The sequence below is a fragment of the Scyliorhinus torazame genome, chromosome 2 (genome assembly GCF_047496885.1).
Source record: "Scyliorhinus torazame isolate Kashiwa2021f chromosome 2, sScyTor2.1, whole genome shotgun sequence".
Taxonomy (NCBI): Eukaryota; Metazoa; Chordata; class Chondrichthyes; order Carcharhiniformes; family Scyliorhinidae; genus Scyliorhinus; species Scyliorhinus torazame.
In genome coordinates this window covers 139,041,801-139,065,660 of record NC_092708.1, presented here as the reverse complement: position 1 = coordinate 139,065,660, position 23,860 = coordinate 139,041,801, and the positions used below count along the sequence as shown (strand labels likewise).

The 23,860-nt window shown below is 49.2% G+C and overlaps 1 protein-coding gene across 9 annotated transcripts in view; it reads left to right on the top strand.

Moving 5' to 3' along the window:
• Window positions 1-23,860, top strand: part of nckap1 (NCK-associated protein 1) — a 351,428-nt gene that overhangs the window by 149,663 nt on the left and 177,905 nt on the right. For all 9 annotated transcript variants that reach the window (XM_072477663.1, XM_072477668.1, XM_072477677.1 and 6 more), the window contains one exon: window positions 11,847-11,956. In XM_072477663.1, the coding sequence (XP_072333764.1) occupies window positions 11,847-11,956 (110 nt within the window). The remainder of the gene's footprint in view (window positions 1-11,846; window positions 11,957-23,860) is intronic.

Below are 23,860 nucleotides of genomic sequence, written 5' to 3'. Positions count from 1 at the left end.
TTGCTAGCTTTGGACAGCAGAACCCAGACTTTGTGACTCCCAAGAGGTGGGGTGGGACTAAGTTTGATTGGTTGGCTACTAGCCAATGAATTGGCCAAAAGGCCATATTCTGTCCAGTAACATGGATCCTGCCTGAGTGGGAATGATTACTAGAGACACAAGGGGCGGAATTCTCCCCCCCCCCCCCCAACCCACGTCGGGTGGGAGAATCGCCGGGGCGCCACGCGTGTCCCGCCCCGACACCCGCACGCGATTCTCCCCCCCCCCAAAACCGGCGCGGCGAGAATCACGGCTGGCCGCTCGGAGAATCCCCGCTCACCATTTGCAGTGGGCCAGCAGCGATTCTCCGGCCCGAATGGGCCGAGCGGCCTGCCCAATACGACGGATTCCCGCCGGAAACGTCCACACCTGGAACGCTGGAGGGGTGGCCTGTGGAGGGGGCGGGGGGTGTCCTCAAATGGGGTCTGGCCCGCGATCGGTGCCCACCGATGGGCGGGCCGGCCTCTCTGAAGGAGGACCTCCTTTCCTCCGCCGCCCCGCAAGATCCATCTGTCATCTTCTTACGGGGCAGCCTTGGGGAGGACGGCAACCACGCATGCATGAGTTGGCGCCGGCCAATCCAGCGCACGGAAATGATGCGATGCCGCTCCTAGCCCCCTGGGGGCGGGAGAATTGGGGGCTGTGAGCGGGCTCCGACACGGAGTGAAACACTCCGGTTTTCACTCCGGCGTCGGCACTTAGACTCCCGATGGGAGAATTGCGCCCCATGAAAGCAAAGTTGAGACCTGGGCACACTGCCATGGATCTGCTCCCTCTCATGCTCTCCCACACTCTCGTTCCCCTGGTCCCTCCAGAAAGACTGAGTTAATGTACTGATTGAATGAATCTACGGTGAACACAATTACAGGCTATGAACCGAGATCTGGAACTGAAAGCTTACTTTGAATGAAAGTCTGCTTAAAGAAACCATCTGAAACAAAGACTCTTTTGCATTTTACTTATTTTCACCTCTCTCTTTTCCTGTGTGTGTGTGCGTGTGTGTGGAGGGTGAGGGTAAGTTAAAGTGGGGGATTAGGAATTAGATAATAGTTAACCTGTTGTATTTGCTGCATATTTTATTATAGTTCTTGTTATAAATAAGAAGTAATTGTGTTTGAACTTGCAAACCTGGGCCAAATGAGAATTATTGGTTAATTCAATTGTGTTGCGACTCAGGGCCAAGTAGGGCTGGAAATTGGCTGTGCCCTAGCCTAGAATGTCCTAACAATAATATTTGTTATCGGATTTTCAAATCAAGATTTTGTTTAACATCACATATGAGACAACAGCAACCCAGATGGTGAGTCATTTGTTTCCTTGTGTTACACGCATCCTGTCATGATAGGCAGCTCCATAATGCTTGTACTAAGATTAAGAAACCATTTGGATTTTGCCAGCCCTGCGAGTTAAGGTGGGTACTGCTTTTAGATAATTTTCAAGTCTAGGGCTGGTAATTTTGGACAAGGGTTCAAACAATAATTTGAGTATATGGCTTAGCAAATCACTCAGGTAGTTTGGGATGGACTATAAATGCTGATGTTGCTAGCAATGCCCTCCGCCAATGAGTGAATTTTTAAAAAAGTTATATTTTGAGACAAAGCAGATTGTAAATGTTTCTGTTGGAATTTTAAATAGGAAGAGATTGATTAAAATAAATGTGGGCCCATTAGGCACATGCAGGTGAAATTATAATGGGGAATAAGGAAATGACAGACATTAAACCAATACGTATGCCTGTATTTACCTTCTTGACAGAAGACTCAAAACAAATTCTGAAAGTAACGGGAACTCGAGGGTCAATGAAGATCATTTATCCTTAACCTCAGTAGGCAATATGCTTGAATTTGTTTATAGGAATCATCACCTTCTATTTAATTAGCACCTTTATAATCAGGCCTGGTTCACTTGGCAGCGTCTCACCTCTCAGTCACAAGTTACTGTTTTAAGCCGCATTCCAAGGTTTGAGCCCAAAATTGAGGCTTCCGATAAAGCACAGAGTGCACTGCCATTCAGATGAGGCATTAGACCCTTTTTGCCCTCAAGATGTAAAAGATCCCATTGCACTATTCAAAGAGGAGCAGGAGATCTATTCCTGGTATCCTGATCAATGATCAACCCTCAGTCAGCATCAAGACAGAGTACGCAGATTTATCAACAACCCACCCAGATGTCATTAAACATGTGGGTTGACCAATCTCACTGAATCTCTGTCTCTCAAGAAATTCCAGTCTCCATCTTTTGAAGATTTATCCTGGGAATTCTCTCCAAAGGTCACTCCAACTTGGACAGCCTCAACGACGGTCCACCTTGTGGGTTTTCAATCTTGTCTCCCAAGATTCCAATCCTCTGGATTCCCGAATCAACACTCGAGCACCAACTCCAGGTCAATTTCAGCTCTTCTGCTTGACACTACTGCTCCAAATGTGTACTTTCGCTGCATGGAGTCATCTTCTGCCACATTGGATCTTCAGCCTTTCTCCCGAGTTCTCTTTGATTGCCAGGACTACTTAAAACCTGTTAACTGCAGCCACTGCTAGTGGTCACTGGACTAGTAATTCAGAGCCCAGAGTAATGCAGGTTCGAATCCCACCACAGCTTTTGGTGAAATTTGAATTCAATCAAAATCTGGAATTAAAAGTCTAATGACCATGAAACCATTGTTGTAAAAACCCACCTGGTTCACTAATATTTAGGGATGGAAATCTGCCATCTTTATCTGGTCTGGCCTACATGTGACTCCAATTCCACAGCGATGTGGCTATCTTTAATGCCCTTTGAAATGACCTAGCAAGCCACGCAGTTCATGGGCTACTCGTGGGATTGGTAATAAATGCTTGCCCAGCCACATCCCATGAATCTTTAAAAAACTTAACTGACACCTATTCCTGTCTCTGTCCCCTGCTTGGACTCCTCTTTTGGGACTTCTCCCTGTCTTTAGTACAGAATTTTAAAAATATTCAATGGTGTTTAGTTCTTGGTCACATGACGAGGGTTTTTGCACCATTTTCCCTTTTTGCACAGTATGCTTGACCCAACAAACCTAGAAATGCTGAACTGCACATGTGTAGCCTGCTCCTGGTTTGTGCATGGGTCAAAGCTCCTGAGGTCTGTTGGAACTTGGAGCTCTAGACCTCTTGCTCTTAGAGTGACTTTCTTAGCTTCTCCTAAATTGGTTTAAGCTTGCTATGTAATTTTCTTTTAAACTGTCACTAGTCACTGCACAGGTGCGTTATATAACAAAATTAGGCACTGAGTCACATGAGGCAATTTTGAGGCAGGTGCCAAAAGCATGGTCAAAGAGGTAAGTTTTAAGAAGCATCTTAAGAAAGAGAGTTGGAGATGTTTTTGGAGGGGGGTGGGGATTTCAGTGCTTGGGGCCTAAGCTGCTGAAGAGACAGCCGTCAATGATAGAGGAGTTAAATTGGCAGTATTTAAGGGACCAGCATGCAACTATATTAGAACGATGTGGGGCTAAGGCATGTTACCGAGATGGGGAGGAGCAAGGCCATGGAGGGATTTAAAAACACGGATGAAAATTTTAAGATCAAGACATTGCTTGACCAGAACTCTGTGTACATGAGTGGACATATTTGTGCGAGAGGAATAGAAATTAGTACAAGTTAAAACACAAGGAATGGGTTCTGAATGACAAATATATGGAATATGAGAGATCATCTAGGTGTGTTTTGGAATAGTCAAGTCTAGAGGTCACAAGGTCATGGATGAGAGTATTAGCAGCATATCAGCTGAAGAAGGGGTGAATTTGGACGATGTTAGAGGTGAAACTATGTACTCCTGGTGGTATGTGGTCCGCAGCACATTGCACAATTAAATATGACACCAAGGTTAGGGTATGGTTTAGGCTTTCCGTGCCAGGGTGGGTTTGTTGGAGGAGCACTGGGACTGGATGGAGGGCCAGTGATAGCTGGAGATTGATAAAGATGTTGTGGACAAAAAGACAAAGGGAATGTAAAATGGTGGACTAAGATAGGTGCTATCAGAATGTGTTAATGGCAGGATAGAGCAAGCAGTCTGTCGAAGTACAACTTGAAACAGGCAATAGATGGCCCGAGTGGGGTGGAGTGGAGGGTGGGGAGGCAATGCTGAGGGAAAAACTGATCGATGGGGGAAAAAAATTAAGATAAATTGATAGGAATAAAAAAGGGGGATGAAGGTGGAGGATAGAGTTCACAATCTGAAGTTGTTGAAGTCAATGTTAAGTCCAGAAGGGTGTAATGTGCCTAATAGGGAGATGAGGTGCTGTTCCAGCAGTTTACATTCGGCTTCACTGGAACAATGCAGCAGGCCAAGAATGTGGATATGAGAGCAGGTTGAGTATTGAAATGGTAAGTGACAGGAAGGTCTGGGTCCTGCTTGCAGAAGATGTTCTGCAAAGCGCGTCACCCAATCTGCCCTCCGGTAGCATTGTGGATAGCACAATTGCTTCACAGCTCCAGGGTCCCAGGTTCGATTCCCGGCTTGGGTCACTGTCTGTGCGGAGTCTGCACGTTCTCCCCGTGTGTGCGTGGGTTTCCTCAGGGTGCTCCGATTTCCTCCCACAGTCCAAAGATGTGCGTGTGAGGTGGATTTGCCATGCTAAATTGCCCACAGTGTCCAAAATTGCCCTTGGTGTTGGGTGGGGTTACTGGGTTATGGGGATAGGGTGGAGGTGTGGACCTTGGGTAGGGTGCTCTTTCCAAGAGCCGGTGCAGACTCGATGGGCCGAATGGCCTCCTGCACTGTAAATTCTATGAACCTCTATTCTATTTTGTCTCTCCAATGTAGAGTAGACCTCATTTGGGAGCAGCGAATGCAATAGACCAGATTGAAGGAGGTGCACGTGAAGCGCTGCTTCACCTGAAAAGAGTGTTTAGGCCCTTGGATAGAGAACAGGAAAGAGGTAAAGGGGTAGGTGCTCACCTTCTGTAATTGCATGGGAAGAGGGTGAGGTGCTGGGGTTGATTGAGTGGACCAGGGTACCCTGTAGGGAACGGTCCCTGTGGAATGCTGACAGCGACTGAGGGGAAAAGTTTGGCGGTGGCGTCATGCTGGTATTGGTGGAACTGGCGGAGGATGATATTTGAATGCAGAGGCTGGTGGGGTGAAAAAGGAGGGCAAGGGGGATAAGTGATATGCTCAATTTTATTATGAAGGAATTGGAATAGAAGCATAATTATGTCTTAATGTAATCGTGGCTAACTGGGTGTAATTTGGCCTCCTTAACTAGGAAGGCCAATTGACAAAGGATTGAGGTTAATACTTAAATGTATATTATTGGTTTTGCATAGACGTTGGTATAGACTGATGTGTCTCTGTAAATTGTGAGTAGTTTTGGGCCCCGTATCTAAGAAAGGATGTGTTGGCGTTGGAAAGAGTCCTGACGAGGTTCACAGGAATGATCCCTGAAATGAAGAACTTGTCATATGAGAACGCTTGAGGACTCTGGGTCTGTACTTGTTGGAGTTTAGAAGGACGAGGGGGGGGATCTTGTTGAAACTTGCAGGATACTGCGAGGCCTGGATATAGTGGACGTGGAGAGGACATTCCCACTTGTAGGACAAACTAGAACCAGAGGGCACAGCCTCAGACTGAAAGGATGATCCTTTAAAAACAGAGATGAGGAGGAACTTCTTCAGCCAGAGCGTGGTGAATCTGCAAAAGGCCGTGGAAGCCAAATCACTGAGTGTCTTTAAGACTGAGACAGATAGGACCTCCGGTTGCGGCTATGCGGAGCTAAGCCGCACATTCGACGGTTCCCGCTAAAACGGACTTTTGGGCTCTTTTGAGGAGCCCCAACGGCAATTTTTTCGACAACCTCTAGTGTGGGAAGGTGAGCAAGGTCCCCCCTCCATAGTATATGGATTGGACCAGGAGTGGAGCAGTCAAAAAGACGTTTTTGGAGCAGCGAAAAATGCGAGGGAGAAAAAACAAGATGGCGGCGGGCGTAGATCAAGCGGCATGGGGGCCGGAGCAGCAGGAGTTTCTCAAGCGCTGCTTTGAGGAGCTGAAGAAAGAGGTGCTGGCGCCAATGCTGACGGCGATCGAGGGGTTAGTGGAGACCCAGAAGGCCCTAGGGGCGGCGATCCAGGCGGTGCGGGAGAAAACCGCGGAGAATGAGGATGAGATCTTGGGCCTGGCGGTGAAGGTGGAGGCGCACGAGGCGTTGCACAGGAGGTGGGCGGAAAGATTCGAGGACCTGGAGAACCGGTCGAGGAGGAAGATTTTTCGGATTCTGGGTCTCCCTGAAGGAGTGGAGGGGGCCGATGCTGGAGCATATGTGAGCACGATGCTCAATTCGCTGATGGGAGCGGGGGCCTTTCCGTGTCCCCTGGAGCTGGATGGGGCTCATCGGGTCCTGGCGAGGAGACCCAAGGCCAATGAGTCGCCATGGGCGGTGGTGGTGAGGTTTCACCGTCTAGTGGATAGAGAGTGTGTCTTGAGATGGGCCAAGAAGGAGCGGAGCAGCAGGTGGGAGAATGCGGAGATCCGAATCTACCAGGACTGGAGCGCGGAGGTGGCAAAGAAGAGAGCTGGGTTTAATCGGGCCAAGGCGGTGCTCCATCGGAAAGGGGTGAGGTTCGGAATGCTGCAGCCAGCGCGATTGTGGGTCACGTTTCAGGATCGACACCACTACTTTGAAACACCCGAGGAGGCTTGGACCTTTATACAAACTGAAAAGTTGGACTCAAACTGAGGGTCTGTGGTTGTGGGGGGGATGTCGGATGTATACAGGGTTTTAACTATGCGTCGGGAATGTTCCACGGGTTGGGTGATGGATGGGGATGGGGGGGAAGAGATCTGATGGGGAGATTGTGAGCGAATGTGGGCGTTGGTGCTGGAGGGAGGGGAGGCCCGGGGATGGGGGAATTGGGATAAGGCTGCAAAAGGAGCTGCGCCAGAGGGGGCGGGGCCGGCTTAGGAAAGCGCGGGCTTTTTCCCGTGCTAGGGAAAGACGGAGGGGGGTGGGGTGGGGGGTGGAGGAGCGCTCACTGACTGCTGGGGAGGATGGGATGGGGGGATTCCCACACGGGGGGGGGGGGAGCAGGGGTCAGCAGAAATCAGCTGACTTACGGGAGTGTTATGGAGGGAGCAAAAGAGCTAGACGTGGGTCTAGCGGGGGGGAGGGGGGGTGTGGATATTGGGTTGCTGCTGCATTGGCCGATGGGGAACTGGAAACAGAAGAGGTGGTCGGGACGGGGGTCCCCAGCCTGGGGGACTGGAGGGTGTGTGAGGCGTGGGCACGGGACTGGCCCATAAAAGGAGATGGCTAGCCGGTGGGGGGTGGGAAGCCCCCCTATCCGGCTGATAACGTGGAATGTGAGGGGCCTTAATGGGCCGGTTAAGAGGGCCCGAGTGTCCGCGCACTTAAAGGGACTGAAGGCAGACGTGGTCATGCTTCAGGAGATACATTTGAAGGTGTCAGACCAGGTCAGGTTACGAAAGGGATGGGTAGGACAGGTATTCCATTCGGGGCTGGATGCAAAGAACAGAGGGGTGGCAATACTGGTGGGGAAGCGGGTGTCGTTTGAGGCCAAGAATATTGTAGTGGATAATGGGGGTCGATACGTGATGGTGAGCGGTAGGCTACAGGGGGTGTGGGTGGTATTGGTGAATGTCTACGCCCCGAACTGGGATGATGCTGGATTTATGAAGCGCATGTTGGGGCGGATTCCGGATCTGGAGGCAGGAAGCTTGATAATGGGGGTGGATTTCAACACAGTGCTGGACCCAGCATTAGATCGCTCCAGATCTAGGACGGGGAAGAGGCCGGCTGCGGCCAAGATGCTTAGGGGTTTATGGACCAGATGGAGGGAGTAGCTCCGTGGAGATTTGCTAGGCCCTTGGCCAGGGAATTTTCTTTTTTTTTTTTCTCACGTGCACAGAGCCTACTCCCGGATAGATTTATTTGTTTTGAGCAGGGCGCTGATTCCGAAAGTGGAGGGAACGGAGTACTCTGCCATAGCCATCTCAGACCACGGCCCGCACTGGGTGGAGCTGGAGTTAGGAGAGGAGAGGGACCAACGCCCGCTGTGGCGTCTGGATGTGGGATTACTGGCGGATGAGGAGGTGTGCGGGGGTGTATTGAAAGGTATTTGGAGGCCAACGACAATGGGGAGGTGCAGGTGGGGGTAGTGTGGGAGGTGCTGAAGGCGGTGGTCAGGGGAGAGTTCATCTCCATCAGGGCTCACAGGGAGAAGAGAGAGGGCAGGGAAAGGGAGAGGTTAGTGGGAGAGATCCTAAGGGTGGACAGGAGATATGCAGAGGCCCCCGAGGAGGGACTACTTAGGGAGCGGCGAAGTCTCCAGACGGAATTCGACCTGTTGACCACGGGGAAGGCAGAGGCACAGTGGAGGAAGGCACAGGGGGCGACGTACGACTATGGGGAGAAGGCGAGCCGGATGCTGGCACATCCGCTCCGTAAGAGAATGGCAGTGAGGGAGATAGGTGGAGTCAAGGATAGCAGGGGAACTACGGTGCGGAGTGCGGTGAAAGTAAATGAGGCATTTAAGGACTTCTATGAGGAGCTGTACAGATCTCAGCCCCCAGTGGGGGAAGAGGGGATGCAAAGGTTTCTTGATCAACTGAGGTACCCGAGGGTGGAGGAGCAGGGGGTGGCTGGTTTGGGGCGCCAATTGTGTTGGAGGAGCTGGTTAAAGGACTGGGGAACATGCAGGCGGGGAAGGCCCCGGGGCCAGATGGGTTCCTGGTTGAGTTTTACAGGAAGTATGCGGACCTGTTAACCCCGTTGCTGGTGAGGACTTTCAATGAGGCAAGGGAGGGGGGGCGGGGGGGGAACGGGACCCTGCCCCCGACAATGCCCGGAGCGCTGATTTCTCTGATCCTGAAGCGGGACAAGGACCCACTGCAATGTGGTTCATAGAGACCGATCTCGCTCCTCAATGTGGACGCTAAACTGCTGGCAAAAGTGCTGGCTATGAGAAATGAGTACTGTGTCCTGGGGGTGATTCATGAGGACCAGACGGGATTTGTGAAGGGCAGGTGGCTAAACACCAATGTGCGGAGGCTCCTTAACGTGATTATGATGCCATCGGTGGAGGGAGAGGCAGAGATAGTGGCAGCTATGGACGCGGAGGAGGCCTTTGACCGGGTGGAGTGGGAGTATCTCTGGGAAGTGTTGCGGAGGTTTGGGTTTGGGGAGGGGTTTATTAGTTGGGTTAAGCTTCTATAGAGAGCCCCGGTGGCGAGTGTGGCTACGAATCGGCGGAGGTCGGAGTATTTTCGGCTGTATCGAGGGACAAGGCAGGGGTGCCCCCTGTCCCCCCTGTTGTTTGCATTAGCAATTGAGCCTTTGGCCATGGCATTAAGGGAGTCCAGGAAATGGAGGGGGGTTGTCCTAGGGGGAGAGGAGCACCGGGTGTCACTGTATGCGGACGACCTGTTGCTGTACGTGGCAGATCCAGTGAAGGGGATTGTGGAGGTCATGCAGATCCTAAGGGAGTTTGGGGACTTTTCGGGCTATAAGCTCAGGGTAGGGAAAGGTGAGCTCTTTGTGGTGCATCTAGGGGACCAGGGAAGAGGGATAGACAACCTACCGTTGAGGAGGGCGGAAAGGAGCTTTCGGTACTCGGGGATCCAGGTAGCTAGGAGCTGGGGGGCCCTGCACAAACTTAATTTGACGCGGCTGGTGGAACAGATGGAGGAGGACCTCAAACGATGGGATGTGTTGCCACTCTCGCTAGCGGGCAGGGTACAGTCAATTAAAATGACGGTCCTCCCGAGGTTTCTTTTCGTGTTCCAGTGCCTTCCTATTAGGATTACCAAGGCCTTTTTTAAGCGGGTAGGTAGGAGCATTATGGGCTTTGTGTGGGCAAACAAGACCCCGAGGGTAAGGAGGGGGTTTCTGGAGCGTAGTAGGGACAGGGAGGGCTGGCGTTGCCAAATCTGGAGGGCTATTATTGGGCAGCCAATGTAGCGATGATCCGTAAGTGGGTGATGGAGGGAGAGGGGACGGCAAGGAAGAGGTTGGAGATGGCGTCTTGCAAAGGAACGAGCCTGAGGGCGCTGGTGACAGCACCGCTGCCGCTCTCGCCGACAAGGTACACCACGAGTCCGGTAGTGGCGGAAACGCTAAAAATCTGGGGGCAATAGGGGTGAGATGGGTGCCTCGGTGTGGTCCCTGATCCGGGAGAACGACCGGTTCGTCCCAGGGAGGATGGATGGGGGGTTTTGGAGCTGGCATCGGGCAGGGATCAGAAGAATGGGGGACCTGTTTATAGACGGGACGTTTGCGAGCCTCGGGGCGCTGGAGGAGAGGTTCAGGTTACCCCCGGGAAATGCGTTCAGGTATGTGCAAGTGAGGGCGTTTGTGAGGCGGCAGGTGAGGGAATTCCCGTCGCTCCCGGCACAGCGGATCCAGGACAGGGTGATTTCGGGTGTATGGGTCGGATAGGGCAAAGTTTCGGCGATATACCAGGAGATGAAAGAAGAGGGGGGAGGCTTTGGTAGAGGAGCTGTAGGGCAAGTGGAAGGAGGAGTTGGGGGAGGAGATTGAAGAGGGTCTATGGGCGGATGCCCTGAGTAGGGTTAATTCCTCTTCCTCATGTGCCAGGCTCAGCCTGATACAATTTAAGGTTGTTCACAGAACGCATATGACGGGGGCGAGGCTGAGTAGATTCTTTGGGGTGGAGGACAGATGTGGGAGGTGCTCGGGAAGCCCGGCGAATCACGTCCACATGTTTTGGTCGTGCCCGGCACTGGAAGGGTTCTGGAGGGGTTTCACGAGGACTATGTCCAAGGTGGTGAAAGTCCAGGTCAAACCAAGTTGGGGGCTGGCATTATTTGGGGTGGCGGACTAGCCGGGAGTGCAGGAGGCGAAAGAGGCCGGCATTCTGGCCTTTGCGTCCCTGGTAGCCCGGCGGAGGATCTTGCTATTATGGAAGGACGCGAAGCCCCCCAGTGTGGAAGCCTGGATCAATGACATGGCAGGGTTCATTAAGCTAGAGAGGATAAAGTTTGCCCTGAGAGGGTCTGCGCAGGGGTTCTTCAGGCGGTGGCAACCGTTCCTTGACTATCTCGCAGAGCGCTAGAAGGAGCTTGGTCAGCAGCAGCAGCAACCCGGGGAGGGGGGGTATTTCTTTCGGGGGGGGGATATTTGGGTGGGTGGGGGAGGTTTTTTTCCCCGGTAGTATTTGTACAAACATAGGGAGGCTTAATATGTGCGGGAGAAACCCATTGTATAAGTTCTGTACTATGTTTGCTGGATATGTTTATGTTTTGTTTTGCTTTTTTGTCTTTTTCTTTTCTGTTACGGTGGGGGTGGTTTAACTGGTTGAAAATCTTTGTTGGAAAAACTTTGAATAAACATATTTTAAAAAAAGACTGAGATAGATAGGTTCTTGATTAATAAGGGGATCAGGGTGCAGCACAGTGGCGCAGTGGTTAGTTCTGCAGCCTCAATGCGCCAAGGTCCCAGGTTCGATCCCGACTCTGAGTCACTGTCTGTGTGGAGTTTGCGTGAGTTTCGTCCCCACAACCCAAAGATGTGCAGGTAGGTGGATTGGCCATGCTAAATTGCCCCTTAATTGGAAAAAAGAATTGTATACTCTATATTTATATTTATTAAAAATATAAGGGAATCGGGGGTTATGGGGAGAAGGCAGGAGAATGGATAAATTGGATAATTCCGGCAATCTAGCTAACATTCCCAACCAATTATTCACATCACAACAAATTTGTTGACTCAATTTTAAATTGCCTACTAATAAAATTCCAAACCAGCAGAAGGGAATCTGTTATTTCTTGTGACTTGTAATTTGGACTCTCTCTCTCTCTCTCTCTCTCTCTAGGCACTCTTTGTCTTCATGGCTCTATCTTTTGCACGTGATGAAATTATCTGGTTGCTTCGTCATGCAGATAACATTCCAAGAACAAGAAACAGTGATGACTTTATAGACAAGTAAGTTATTTTATAATTTTTAAGGCATTATTATGATTCTTTTTCAGTGTTAGTCAGGACTGAGGGCATCCACGATGAGTCTTTGGAGGAAAGGGTGCAGACAGTAGTTTTGAAATGAAGGGGACAATGAAAGGGATAACGGACATTTTTGGTATTATGTCAAATGCGGAAGAAGAAGAGAGAACATCTTTGTGCCTTGAAAATCTGGGTTTAAAAAAATGTGATTTGCCTGGGTCGGTAGTGCAATATACCAGACTGATCTTTTATGAACATACATATTACGAACAGGAGAAGCCCATTTGGCCCTTGAAGCCTTATTTGTAATTCAAGAAAACCATGGCTGATCTGATCGTGGCTTCAACGCCACTTTCCTGCCTACCCTCTATACTCTTTGATGTGCTGTGGCTGTCGTCATTGTGATCGCTATCACTGCTGCTGCTGGTTGAGGGAAAGGAGAGGCGGAGCCATGCCTCTGGAGGCGGAGTTGAAGTCGTGTCGGCGGACGGGCTGGAGCAGTTGGGGGAGGGTAGGAGTACGTCATCGGTGGGCGGGGCGTGCTCGTCTGCTGCTGCGAGCAGGATGTGGTGTGTGTGGTTATTCTGCGAGACGTAAGCCTTGAACTGGTTTATATGAAACCACGCAGACTTGCCATTTGGATAGGTTATTTTGAGGGGCTGACTTTGTCCGAAATGGAGTACGGTCCGGGAAATTTGGGGGAAAGGAATGAACTGGGGTTGTAAATGGAAAGCATGACTTGTTGCCCTACTGTAAACTCAGTGGCGTGTACCGTTTTGTCGAAACAAGCCTTGCTCTGTTTCTTCCTGGTTCCAAGTCTCACTGCTGCAGCAAGTTGGGCTGCCTTTATGTTCTGTATCAGTTGTTTAACCGCATTTTCATGCGCGAGGGCTGTAACTGCAGGGCTGGCCAAATCCAATCCTAATAAATACTCAGTGCCTTTCATGGGGCGTCCGGTCATGAGGGTGTGGGGGGTGTATCCTGTGGACGTGGATACCGTGTTTCTTAAAAACATTAAAGCAAATGGGAGTACTGAATCCCAGGTGCTGTTATTTTGCTGTACCATTTTCCTGAGGGTGGCTTTCAATGTCCTATTCATTCGTTCTACAATACCACTTGACTGGGGTTGGTATGCGATATGGAACTTTTGTCTCATGCTGAAAATCGTGAGGACGTTTTCCTTTACACGTCCGGTGAAATGGGAGCCTTGATCGGATTCTATACTGCGTGGGAGGCCCCATCTTGTAAAGATGTGGTGTGTTAATATTTTAGCCGTTGTCTTGGCCATATTAGTTTGTGATGGAAAGGCTTCCACCCATTTTGTGAAGGTGTCTATGACCACCAACACATGCTTGTAACCATTTCTGCACGGGGGTAGGGGTCCTATCTCATCTATCTGGAGATTTGTCTAGGGTCCATTAACTGGGCGGGTATGGCTAAGTTGAGCCTTTTTTACATATCTGTCTGGATTGTTCTGGGCACAGATTAAGCGATTCTCAATGTAGTGTGTGACATCGGTTTTTAAATCAGGCCACCAACAAGGTGGTCTGAGAAGGGCTAGGGTGGGTTCAATTCCTTGGTGTCCATGATTATCATGGAACTGACAAATTATCTGGTTCCTGTCCTGGCTGGAAACTATATAAATGCCATCCTTTAAAATCACACCATCGTGTGTGGTGATTGCGTTTTTAAACTTGTCGTACGGGGCTGGGAAGATTCTTTTTAAAACTTCCCATAGTTTCTCGTCCTCTTTCTGTGCCTTTGCTAAATCCTGAATGTTGGTCTGTGAGACCTGAACTGCGTGTACTGGGGTGCCTTCGGGGGGGTTCCAAAAATAACCATGCCTGGAGCCTGCCTTCGCTAGGGCGTCTGCTTTAACGTTACCAGGGGAGGGAAGAACGGTGATGACTATGAACCTTAATTATTCCATATTTTCGATCCTTCGCTGTCTCTAAGATATGGTGGAGTAATGGGGCTGAGGGTAGGGGTTTACCGTCCGTGGAAACAAATCCTTTTGTTTCTCAGAGTAGGAACTCTGTCAAACTATTACAGACATACAAGCTGTTTGAATAGATGTCTGCTGGGGTCGGGAACGAGTCTGGGTGGTCTACAATCTTTGCAATTGCTGCCAGCTCTGCTGTCTGCGAGCCTAAGTGTCCTGGCAACTTTAATGAAATTTCATCTAGGGCGCGTCCGCTACATATATACCGCAACCGGTAATTCTCTCTCCATTTAGCACTGTGGATGAGCTGTCCACAAAAATCTTCAGGGGTGCTCACATGTCTGTGGGCTGGGGTCTCTGGGGTGTACTAGTTTTGTTTTGCGGTGATGATCTCACATTCATGAGGGGTGCCTGCATACTGCAAATTATCGGCAAGGAAGGTGTGGGTCTTGGTTCGCTTTACTGTGATGTCCCGTCCCTGTAAAAGAAGGGTCCAACGGGCTGCGCGGATTTGGCTGACTGTGCCATCCTTAAGTTGGCCGTCTAACAATAGCTGTGTCGGTGTGTGTTCTGTGAGGATGGTGATGGGGTTGAGTCCTGTAATGTAGACAAAGTATTGCACTGCCCAAAAAACTGCAAGCAGGTGCCTTTCACAGGCAGAAAATCCTTGCTCTACAGGGTCTAACACGCGTGAGGCTTTTGCTACGGGGCGTAATTGGTCATGGCGTTCCTGGAGGAGCATGGCCGAAAGGGTTCGGTCGGAGCTTGCAACTTCGATTGCGTATGGGGAATGTGGATCTGGGACCTGTAGTGCGGTGGCTGTGCTGAGTGCTCTTTTTAAAGTATCCACGGCATCTGTATGCTGTGGAAGCCATTCCCAAGGTGCCTGCTTCTTGAGAAGTTCGTAAAGGGGCGCTGCTTTAGTGGCGAAACCATCAACGTGGTTTCATCAGTAGCCAACCAGTCCTAAAAATGACCGGAGGGCTGAGACATTGTGGGGAAGGGGCAATTTGACGATCGAGTCAATTCTCTTTTGCTTGATCTCGCGTTTACCATGAGTGATCATCGTTCTTAAGTAAATCACTTTTTCTTTCAGAATCTGGGCCTTCTTGGGTTTGACTTTACAACCAATTTCTTTTAGGAGTGCTGGGAGCTCGGCAAGAAGCGAAATGTGCTCTCCCTTTGTGTCTGTCTGTAGTAACAAGTCGTCTACATACTGGACCAGACAATCGGGGCAGGAAAAGTTTGCTAAACCATTTGCCAGCTGTCGGTGGAAAATGGAGGGGGAATTGTGGAAGTCTTGTGGAAGGCACGTCCACGTGTACTGTTACCCTTGGAATTTAAAGGCGAATTTGTACTGGCATGCTTTAGCCAATGGAATGGACCAAAAGCCATTACTAATGTCCAAAACTGAAAAAAAATTTGACTGGAGTCCCTGTTTGAGCATGGTCTCGAGACTCGTGGCTGCAGTGGGGGCTGCTGCTGGGGTTACATCCGGTTTCCTGACTGACCAAATTGGTGCGTTGTTTGTGTAGGCTACTGATCTGAGTACGCCTTGATCCAACAAACTCTCTTATTACTTTGGAGATTTCTCCCTCTGCTTCCTGGGGAAATTCCTACTGCTTCTGGGGTTTGGGGTCGGGACCTGTAATGTTCACAAAGCCAGCCAAATTGCCACAGTCGTGCTTGTGCTGTGCAAATGCTGCTTTATGTTCCTGCAGGACTGCCCTAATCTGTTTGTCTGCACTAATGGCTCGAGTGTCGAACCAGAAGTCTCCTACTGAGCTAATCCTGTTTACGTACTCTCCTACTGTGAGCGTGGCGGGGGCTCCATAAGACCATAAGACATAGGAGCGGAAGTAAGGCCATTTGGCCCATCGAGTCCACTCCACCATTCAATCATGGCTGATTTTAACTCCATTTACCCGCTCTCTCTCCATAGCCCTTAATTCCTCGAGAAATCAAGAATTTATCAACTTCTGTCTTAAAGACACTCAACGTCCCAGCCTCCACCGCCCTCTGTGGCAGTAAATTCCACAGACCCACCACTCTCTGGCTGAAGATATTTCTCCTCATCTCTGTTCTAAAGTGACTCCCTTTTATTCTAAGGCTGTGCTCCCGGGTCCTAGTCTCCCCTGCTAATGGAAACAACTTCCCTACATCCACCCTATCTAAGCCATTCATTATCTTGTAAGTTTCTATTAGATCTCCCCTCAACCTCCTAAACTCCAATGAATATAATCCCAGGATCCTCAGACGTTCATCGTATGTTAGGCCTACCATTCCTGGGATCATCCGTGTGAATCTCCGCTGGACCCGCTCCAGTGCCAGTATGTCCTTCTGAGGTGGGGCCCAAAATTGCTCACAGTATTCAAAATGGGGCCTAACTAATGCTTTATAAAGCTTCAGAAGTACATCCCTGCTTTTATATTCCAAGCCTCTTGAGATGAATGACAACATTGCATTTGCTTTCTTAATTACGGACTCAACCTGCAAGTTTACCTTTAGAGAATCCTGGACTAGGACTCCCAAGTCCCTTTGCACGTCAGCATTATGAATTTTATCACCGTTTAGAAAATAGTCCACGCCTCTATTCTTTTTTCCAAAGTGCAAGACCTCGCACTTGCCCACGTTGAATTTCATCAGCCATTTCTTGGACCACTCTCCTAAACTGTCTAAATCTTTCTGCAGCTTCCCCACCTCCTCCATACTACCTGCCCCTCCACCTATCTTTGTATCATCGGCAAACTTAGCCAGAATGCCCCCAGTCCCGTCATCTAGATTGTTAACATATAAAGAGAACAGCTGTGGCCCCAACACTGAACCCTGCGGGACACCACTCGTCACCGGTTGCCATTCCGAAAAAGAACCTTTTATCCCAACTCTGCCTTCTGCCTGACAGCCAATCGTCAATCCATGTTAGTACCTTGCCTCGAATACCATGGGCCCTTATTTTACTCAGCAGTCTCCCGTGAGGTACCTTATCAAAGGCCTTTTGGAAGTCAAGATAGATAACATCCATTGGCTCTCCTTGGTCTAACCTATTTGTTATCTCTTCAAAGAACTCTAACAGGTTTGTCAGGCACGATCTCCCCTTACTAAATCCATGCTGACTTGTCCTAATCCGACCCTGCACTTCCAAGAATTTAGAAATCTCATCCTTAACAATGGATTCTAGAATCTTGCCAACAACCGAGTTAGGCTAATTGGCCTATAATTTTCCATCTTTTTCCTTGTTCCCTTCTTGAACAGGGGGGTTACAACAGCGATTTTTCAATCCTCTGGGACTTTCCCTGACTCCAGTGACTTTTGAAAGATCATAACTAACGCCTCCACTATTTCTTCAGCTATCTCCTTTAGAACTCTAGGATGTAGCCCATCTGGGCCCGGAGATTTATCAATTTTTAGACCTCTTAGTTTCTCTAGTACTTTCTCCTTCGTGATGGCTACCATATTCAACTCTGCCCCCTGACTCTCCGGAATTGTTGGGATATTACTCATGTCTTCTACTGTGAAGACTGACGCAAAGTACTTATTTAGTTCCTCAGCTATTTCCATGTCTCCCATCACTAGATTACCAGCGTCATTTTGGAGCGGCCCAATGTCAACTTTTGCCTCCCGTTTGTTTTTAATGTATTTAAAGAAACTTTTACTATCATTCCTAATGTTACTGGCTAGCCTCCCTTCATATTTGATCCTCTTTCCTTATTTCTCTCTTTGTTATCCTCTGTTTGTTTTTGTAGCCTTCCCAATCTTCTGACTTCCCACTACTCTTTGCCACATTATAGGCTTTCTCTTTTGCTTTGATGCATTCCCTAACTTCCTTTGTCAGCCATGGCTGCCTAATCCCCCCTCTGATAACCTTTCTTTTCTTTGGGATGAACCTCTGTACTGTGTCCTCAATTACTCCCAGAAACTCCTGCCATTGCTGTTCTACTGTCTTTCCCACTAGGCTCTGCTCCCAATCGATTTTCGTCAGTTCCTCCCTCATGCCCCTGTAGTTACCTTTATTTAACTGTAACATCTGATTCTACCTTCTTTCTTTCAAATTGGAGATTGAATTCGACCATATTATGATCACTGCCTCCTAAGTGCTCCCTTACTTTAAGATCTTTAATCAAGTCTGGCTCATTACACAACACTAAGTCCAGAATGGCCTGTTCCCTCATGGGCTCCATCACAAGCTGTTCCAAAAAGCCCTCCTGTAAACATTCAATGAATTCCCTTTCCTTGGGTCCACTGGCAGCATTATTTATCCAGTCCACCTGCATATTGAAGTCCCCCATAGATTATCATAGAATTTACAGTGCAGAAGGAGGCCATTCAGCCCATCGAGTGCACCGGCTCTTGGAAAGAGCACCCTACCCAAAGTCAACACCTCCACCCTATCCCCATAACCCAGTAACCCCACCCAACACTAAGGGCAATTTTGGACACTAAGGGCAATTTATCATGGCCAATCCACTTAACCTGCACATCTTTGGACTGTGGGAGGAAACCGGAGCACCCGGAGGAAACCCACGCACACACGGGGAGGATGTGCAGATTCCGCACAGACAGTGACCCAAGCCGGAATCGAACCTGGGACCCTGGAGCTGTGAAGCAATTGTGCTATCCACAATGCTACCGTGCTGCTGTGATCACTGTGACCTTGCCTTTCTGACATGCACTTTCTATTTCATGGTGCATTTTGTGCCCCCGGTCCTGACCACTGTTAGGAGGCCTGTACATAACTCCCATTATGATTTTTTTGCCTTTGTGGTTCCTCAACTCTACCCACACAGACTCCACATCTTCTGACCCTATGTCGTTTAGTGCTATTGATTTAATTTCATTCCTAATTAACAAGGCAACCCCGCCCCCTCTGCCCACCACTCTGTCTTTTCGATAGGTTGTGAATCCCTGGATGTTTAAATGCCAGTCCTGAACCCCCTGCAACCATGTCTTTGTGATGCTTACCACATCATTCCTGCCAGTCACAATCTGGGCCACAAGCTCATCTACCTTGTTCCGTACACTGCGCGCATTTAAATATAGCATCTTTAATTCTCTATTGACCGTCCCTTTTTGTTTTCTTAGTGTGGTGGACCTTGGTTTACTGAGCCTTTCCATACACTGTATCATATTTTGTGGGATGGGGACTATCGTAACCTCTCCTGAGTTTTGTCTTTTCGTGCTTTTTTGTATTCCGAAGCAGCTACGCTTCCCACTGATTACTTCACCTCTTGGTTCCCTGACTTTTCCTTCCCCCCCCCCCCCCCCCCCCCCCCCAAATCTTTAGTTTAAAGTCCTATTGACCACCCTATTTACTCTTTTCGCCAGAACACTGGTCCCAGCTCGTTTCAGGTGGAGACCATCCCAACGGTATAGGTCCCCCCTGTCCCAAAACTGATGCCAGTGTCCCATGAAAAGGAACCCCTCTTTCCCACACCACTCTTTCAACCACTTGTTAACTTCCCTTATTCTTGCCTCCCTATGCCAATTTGCACGTGGCTCGGGCAATAATCGCGAGATTATGACCCTTGAGGACCGTTTTTTACATTTGAATCCTAGCTCTTTATAATCTCTAAACAGGTCCTCTTTCCTAGACTTGCCTGTGTTGTTGGTACCGACATGGACCACAACAACTGGATCCTCCCCCTCCCTCTCCAGTATCCTTTCAAGCCGGTCAGAGATGTCCCGCACCCTCGCACCGGCAGGCAACATACCATGCGGGACTCTTTATCCTGCTCACAAAGGATACTATCTATCCCCCTGATAATAGAATCCCCTACAACTACAACTTGCCTATTTACTCCCTCCCCTTGAATGGCCTGCTGAACCATGGTGCCTCGGTCAGCTGACTCATCCTTCCTGTAGCCCTGTTCGCCATCCACACAGGGAGCAAGTGCCTCATACCTGTTGGACAGGGTCAAGGGCTGAGCCTCCTAAGTTCCTGACTGCTGGTTCCCTTTACCTGCCTGACTTGCAGTCACACCCTGCTGTCCCTGGCCACTGGCAGGATTTAAACTACTTACTCTGACAGGTGTGACTGCCTCCTGAAACACTGTGTCCAGGTAAGTCTCCCCCTCCCGGATGTGCCTCAGTGTTTGAAGCTCAGACTCCAGCTCATCAACTCTGAGCCGGAGCTCTTCGAGCAGCCAACACTTACTTCAGATGTGGTCGCTGCAGCTCGCAATGGGATCTAACAGCTCCCACATCAAGCAGCTCAAGCACATCACCTGACCAGCCATCACTAATTAATTAATTAGTTTAATTTAAGTTTACGAGTTTAGCTGTGGTTTTTTTTTAAATTTGGGGCAGATTTGCTATCAACCAATCAGATCACAGCTTCCCTCTGACGTCACTTTCGGGGGAAAAAACTGGAAAACAGGAAGTTACCGTTAAGTTTTTATACTCACAGAGACTGCTCCTCCTCCTCCGAACGGCTCCCAAAATTAGGCCCAAAGAAAGAGAGAACAAAACAGTCGGGAAAAAGCAACTTCTCCCACTCTTCACCGAATTACCTCACTGCACCAAATTACCAAATTCTCACTCTGTCCGTGTCTCACTCACTCAAGCTGTGTCTCCTTGACCAACGCAATGCTTACTAATGTGCGCTTTCTGTCTGTCTTTTATACAGACTTTAGGATGACTCACACGAAAACTTCAAAGAGAAGAATACAATGTGTACCTTTGTGCCCCTTAACAGGCCTCAAGTGACTGCCAGATAACTGCCTCTCAGCAATTAGGGTGGGGCAGCTTCAGCCAATCAGACACTAATCTACACTGCACTTTTAACTGAAAAACAGCAAAATTAGATTAACCACTTACCTTTCCTGGTTACCTCACTGCACCAAATTACCAAATTCTCACTCTGTCTGTGTCTCACCTACTCAGGCTGTGTCTCCTTGACCTGCGCAATGCTCGTGCTGCCTTTGCCATTTTCCAAACACACTTGTTAACTGGGTCAAAAGAAAGGTTATGGGAGCTCATGAAATCGATCCCAAGGATATGTTCTGTCTGCGGCAGATCAACTAAAACTACGGGGTGCTTAGTCGCGATGTTCCCTATTTGTTTTGCTACAGGGGCTGTGATGTGTCCCTGTTGTAAATGGCCTGTAAAACCGCTGAGTGTAATGGTGTCTGTTGTGGGCCACGTGTCTCGCTGAAACATCGTGGAGGAATTGAGTGTGGTGCGGGACCCTCCTGTGTCCCAAAGAAATTCTACGGGTTGTCCCTGGACTTTGCCTGCTTCTGCCGGACTTTCCCAAAGGGTGTCGTAGACCCAAGTTGGGGAGCCCGAACACCGTCAGTCGGTGCCGTTCATGTCTGCATTCTCTGAACTGGCGCTAATGCTATGGATCGGCTTTGCCCTAATACTGTTTAGGGTGCCTGTCTGTTGGTTTCTCTGCTGCTTCTGGGGCGAGTTGCACTCTCATGCAAAGTGTCCTAGCTGTCCACAGTTGTAACATTCCTGAGCTTTGGGCTGGGGTGGGCTGTTCCTTCCCTCATTTACCCATGCGGGGTTCTGGTGTGCTTTAACTGGGTTCATCTCTGCCTGCTCTTCATCGGCTGTTATAAATGCGGTTTTGCCTGCAATTGATTGTTCCCAAGCGCAGGACAATCTCTTCAAAACCCATTTTTCATTGTGGGCCTCATCTGAGGGGACATAATGTACGCAAGCTTTTTGTCCTGCTTCTGTGGCGTGGGGAACTAGAATTCGGGTCCATTTGCCCATATTATCTGGGGACAAATGGGCGCGGGCTAACTCTCCAAAAACTGCGTTGAAGTGAATCCACAAACGTCCAGCAAACGCTGTGGGGTGCTCTGTCTTTTGCCTACACTTATTTAGGCCTTCTACGGGGTCTCCTCTGTTAAAACCCATCGCATCAAGGATCGCTGTGTGTATCTCTTGGAGTGTGCCTCCTCCTACATTCTGTAGGTCAGGAAGGGCTGCTACGACTGAAGGGTCGAGGCTTAAAACTGTGAGTTTCATTTGCTCCTTTTCGTCCAGGCCATGCATGGTAGCCTGTTTGACTTTCGCGAAAAATTGGTGGGGGTCGGATGTGGGAAGGAACGGTGTAATTTTTCCACACGCGTCCCGTAATTGGGACACGGTTAACGGGGTTGTGTAAAGGAAATCTGCATCTCCTTCTCCTGCGGCCCTGCGGTGTGTGGTTACAGGGTTCATGACGGTGTGTTCTGCCTGTTCGGTTAGGGGTTGGGGCGCTTTCCTTTTCTGGGGTTTTTCCTGTGTACATGTCCCATGTACCTATCTATGGGCAGTCTCGTTCAATTGGGGCCGTTTTCTTGATCTAATTGGGATCCAAATGTACTTTGAAATCCATTTTGAACGGAAACCAGAGATTGCAATTCTGCAATTTGCTTCCTGCACTTTGCGTGGTTGACGGAGCTCTGCCTTTGTTCCGTCATGGAAGTATGGAGTGCTCGTAGGGCTGCTTTTAAATCATTGCATTGTTTCTGCAATTTCTCAACTTGCTGTTCTGTTACTTGTCTTACCAAGACCGCACGTTGCGTGTCCTGGTAGGCCTTATCATATTGCGTCTGAAAACTGTTCAAATGCGCGAGACCAGACTGATGTGTCCACTTGGCATCATCCACCTCTCTGTCCCTTGCTGCGAACTGCTCTTTTAAATCTCGATTCTCCTTCTCTCCCTCACTCACGTCTACCTCACTCCTTCTGCCTCTCTCCTCTATCTCTCTACGGAGCGTCCTAACGACCTCCTCTGTGCCTCGCAATTGTGCCATGCAGGGCACGATTTCCATCGGCTTGCGAGCTTTCCCTAAGCTCTTCTTGTGGATCTCTGACAGGTTCTCCCACCAAGTATGCCCTATACTCCCGGGTCCTGTTTCCTCATTATCGCAGAATTCACTCCAAAGGGGCCATCCTTTCCCTTTGAGATATTTCCTGATCTCATCTTCCCAAACGGGACACTGTCCTACTCTACTGGTCGCTGCGACCTCGAATTCCTGGGGGTTCATAAGGCGTTCCATTGCCTTCATTGCCATTTTCTCTATCTAGCTTCTCTACTGAATTTGGAACAGGGGGTGATAAAGTGGTGATGTAAACACGGGTACGGCTTACGCTAATTTCCGGCCTACAAAACTCCCGACAGTTTTACGCAACAAAATCTCTCAGGTTTACCTTGTATCCCTGTTAGTACGCATGCATTAACACACTTCCGAATCTCAGAGGCTTGATCCAGTACTGTTTTAACGCTTGTGGTTTTTCTTTCTGTTCCCAATTGGATTCTCAATTCAAATTTTGGGATCTCTCGGAGTGGTTAGGCGACTTCTAAGTTGAGACCTGCCAGATGTCGCCAGTAAATGTTGCTCTCTGGTTGGCTCTTAATTTGGCTCTGTTTAATTACATTTGCTCAAGAGTCGCCAGGTATCTTTCGACACCGCCACAAGGTTCAGAACCGAATACTGATCAATGACTCGATACACCAGTTAGTAAGTTCAAAAGCAATGCTCATTTATTTACACAGTCAAGTCTCCTCATGCATAAACTCTACAAACTAAACTCCCACTATTACTAAAGCCTATACTTAGCTTCGGGTGCCCACTCAGTCAGAGGAACAATGGCCGTTGCTCGGTTCTGAGGCTGCTGGGTTGAGCTGTTTACAGGGTAGCAACTAGGAGCATCTATCTCGTAGCGTGCGTTGACTTGGAACTTACTTGGTCTGATACAGCTGCTAGGCTGGTCTCTCTCTTCGCTGAGAGCCAAAGCCCAAGGAGGAAGATTCTCCCTTGGGGAATATCTTTTATACTGAGAAGGGCTTTGCGCGCTTTTGGGCGGGCCTTCAACTTGGCCTGAACTAATTGGGTCTTTCCCAATCGTCCGTATCGATCTTCCTCCAGTAGAGGGGTGGTTCCCTGATTGCTGAGCATGTCCTAGTGACAATTGTTCTGCTTTGTTTTAGCCTCTTCTGGCACCCGGGG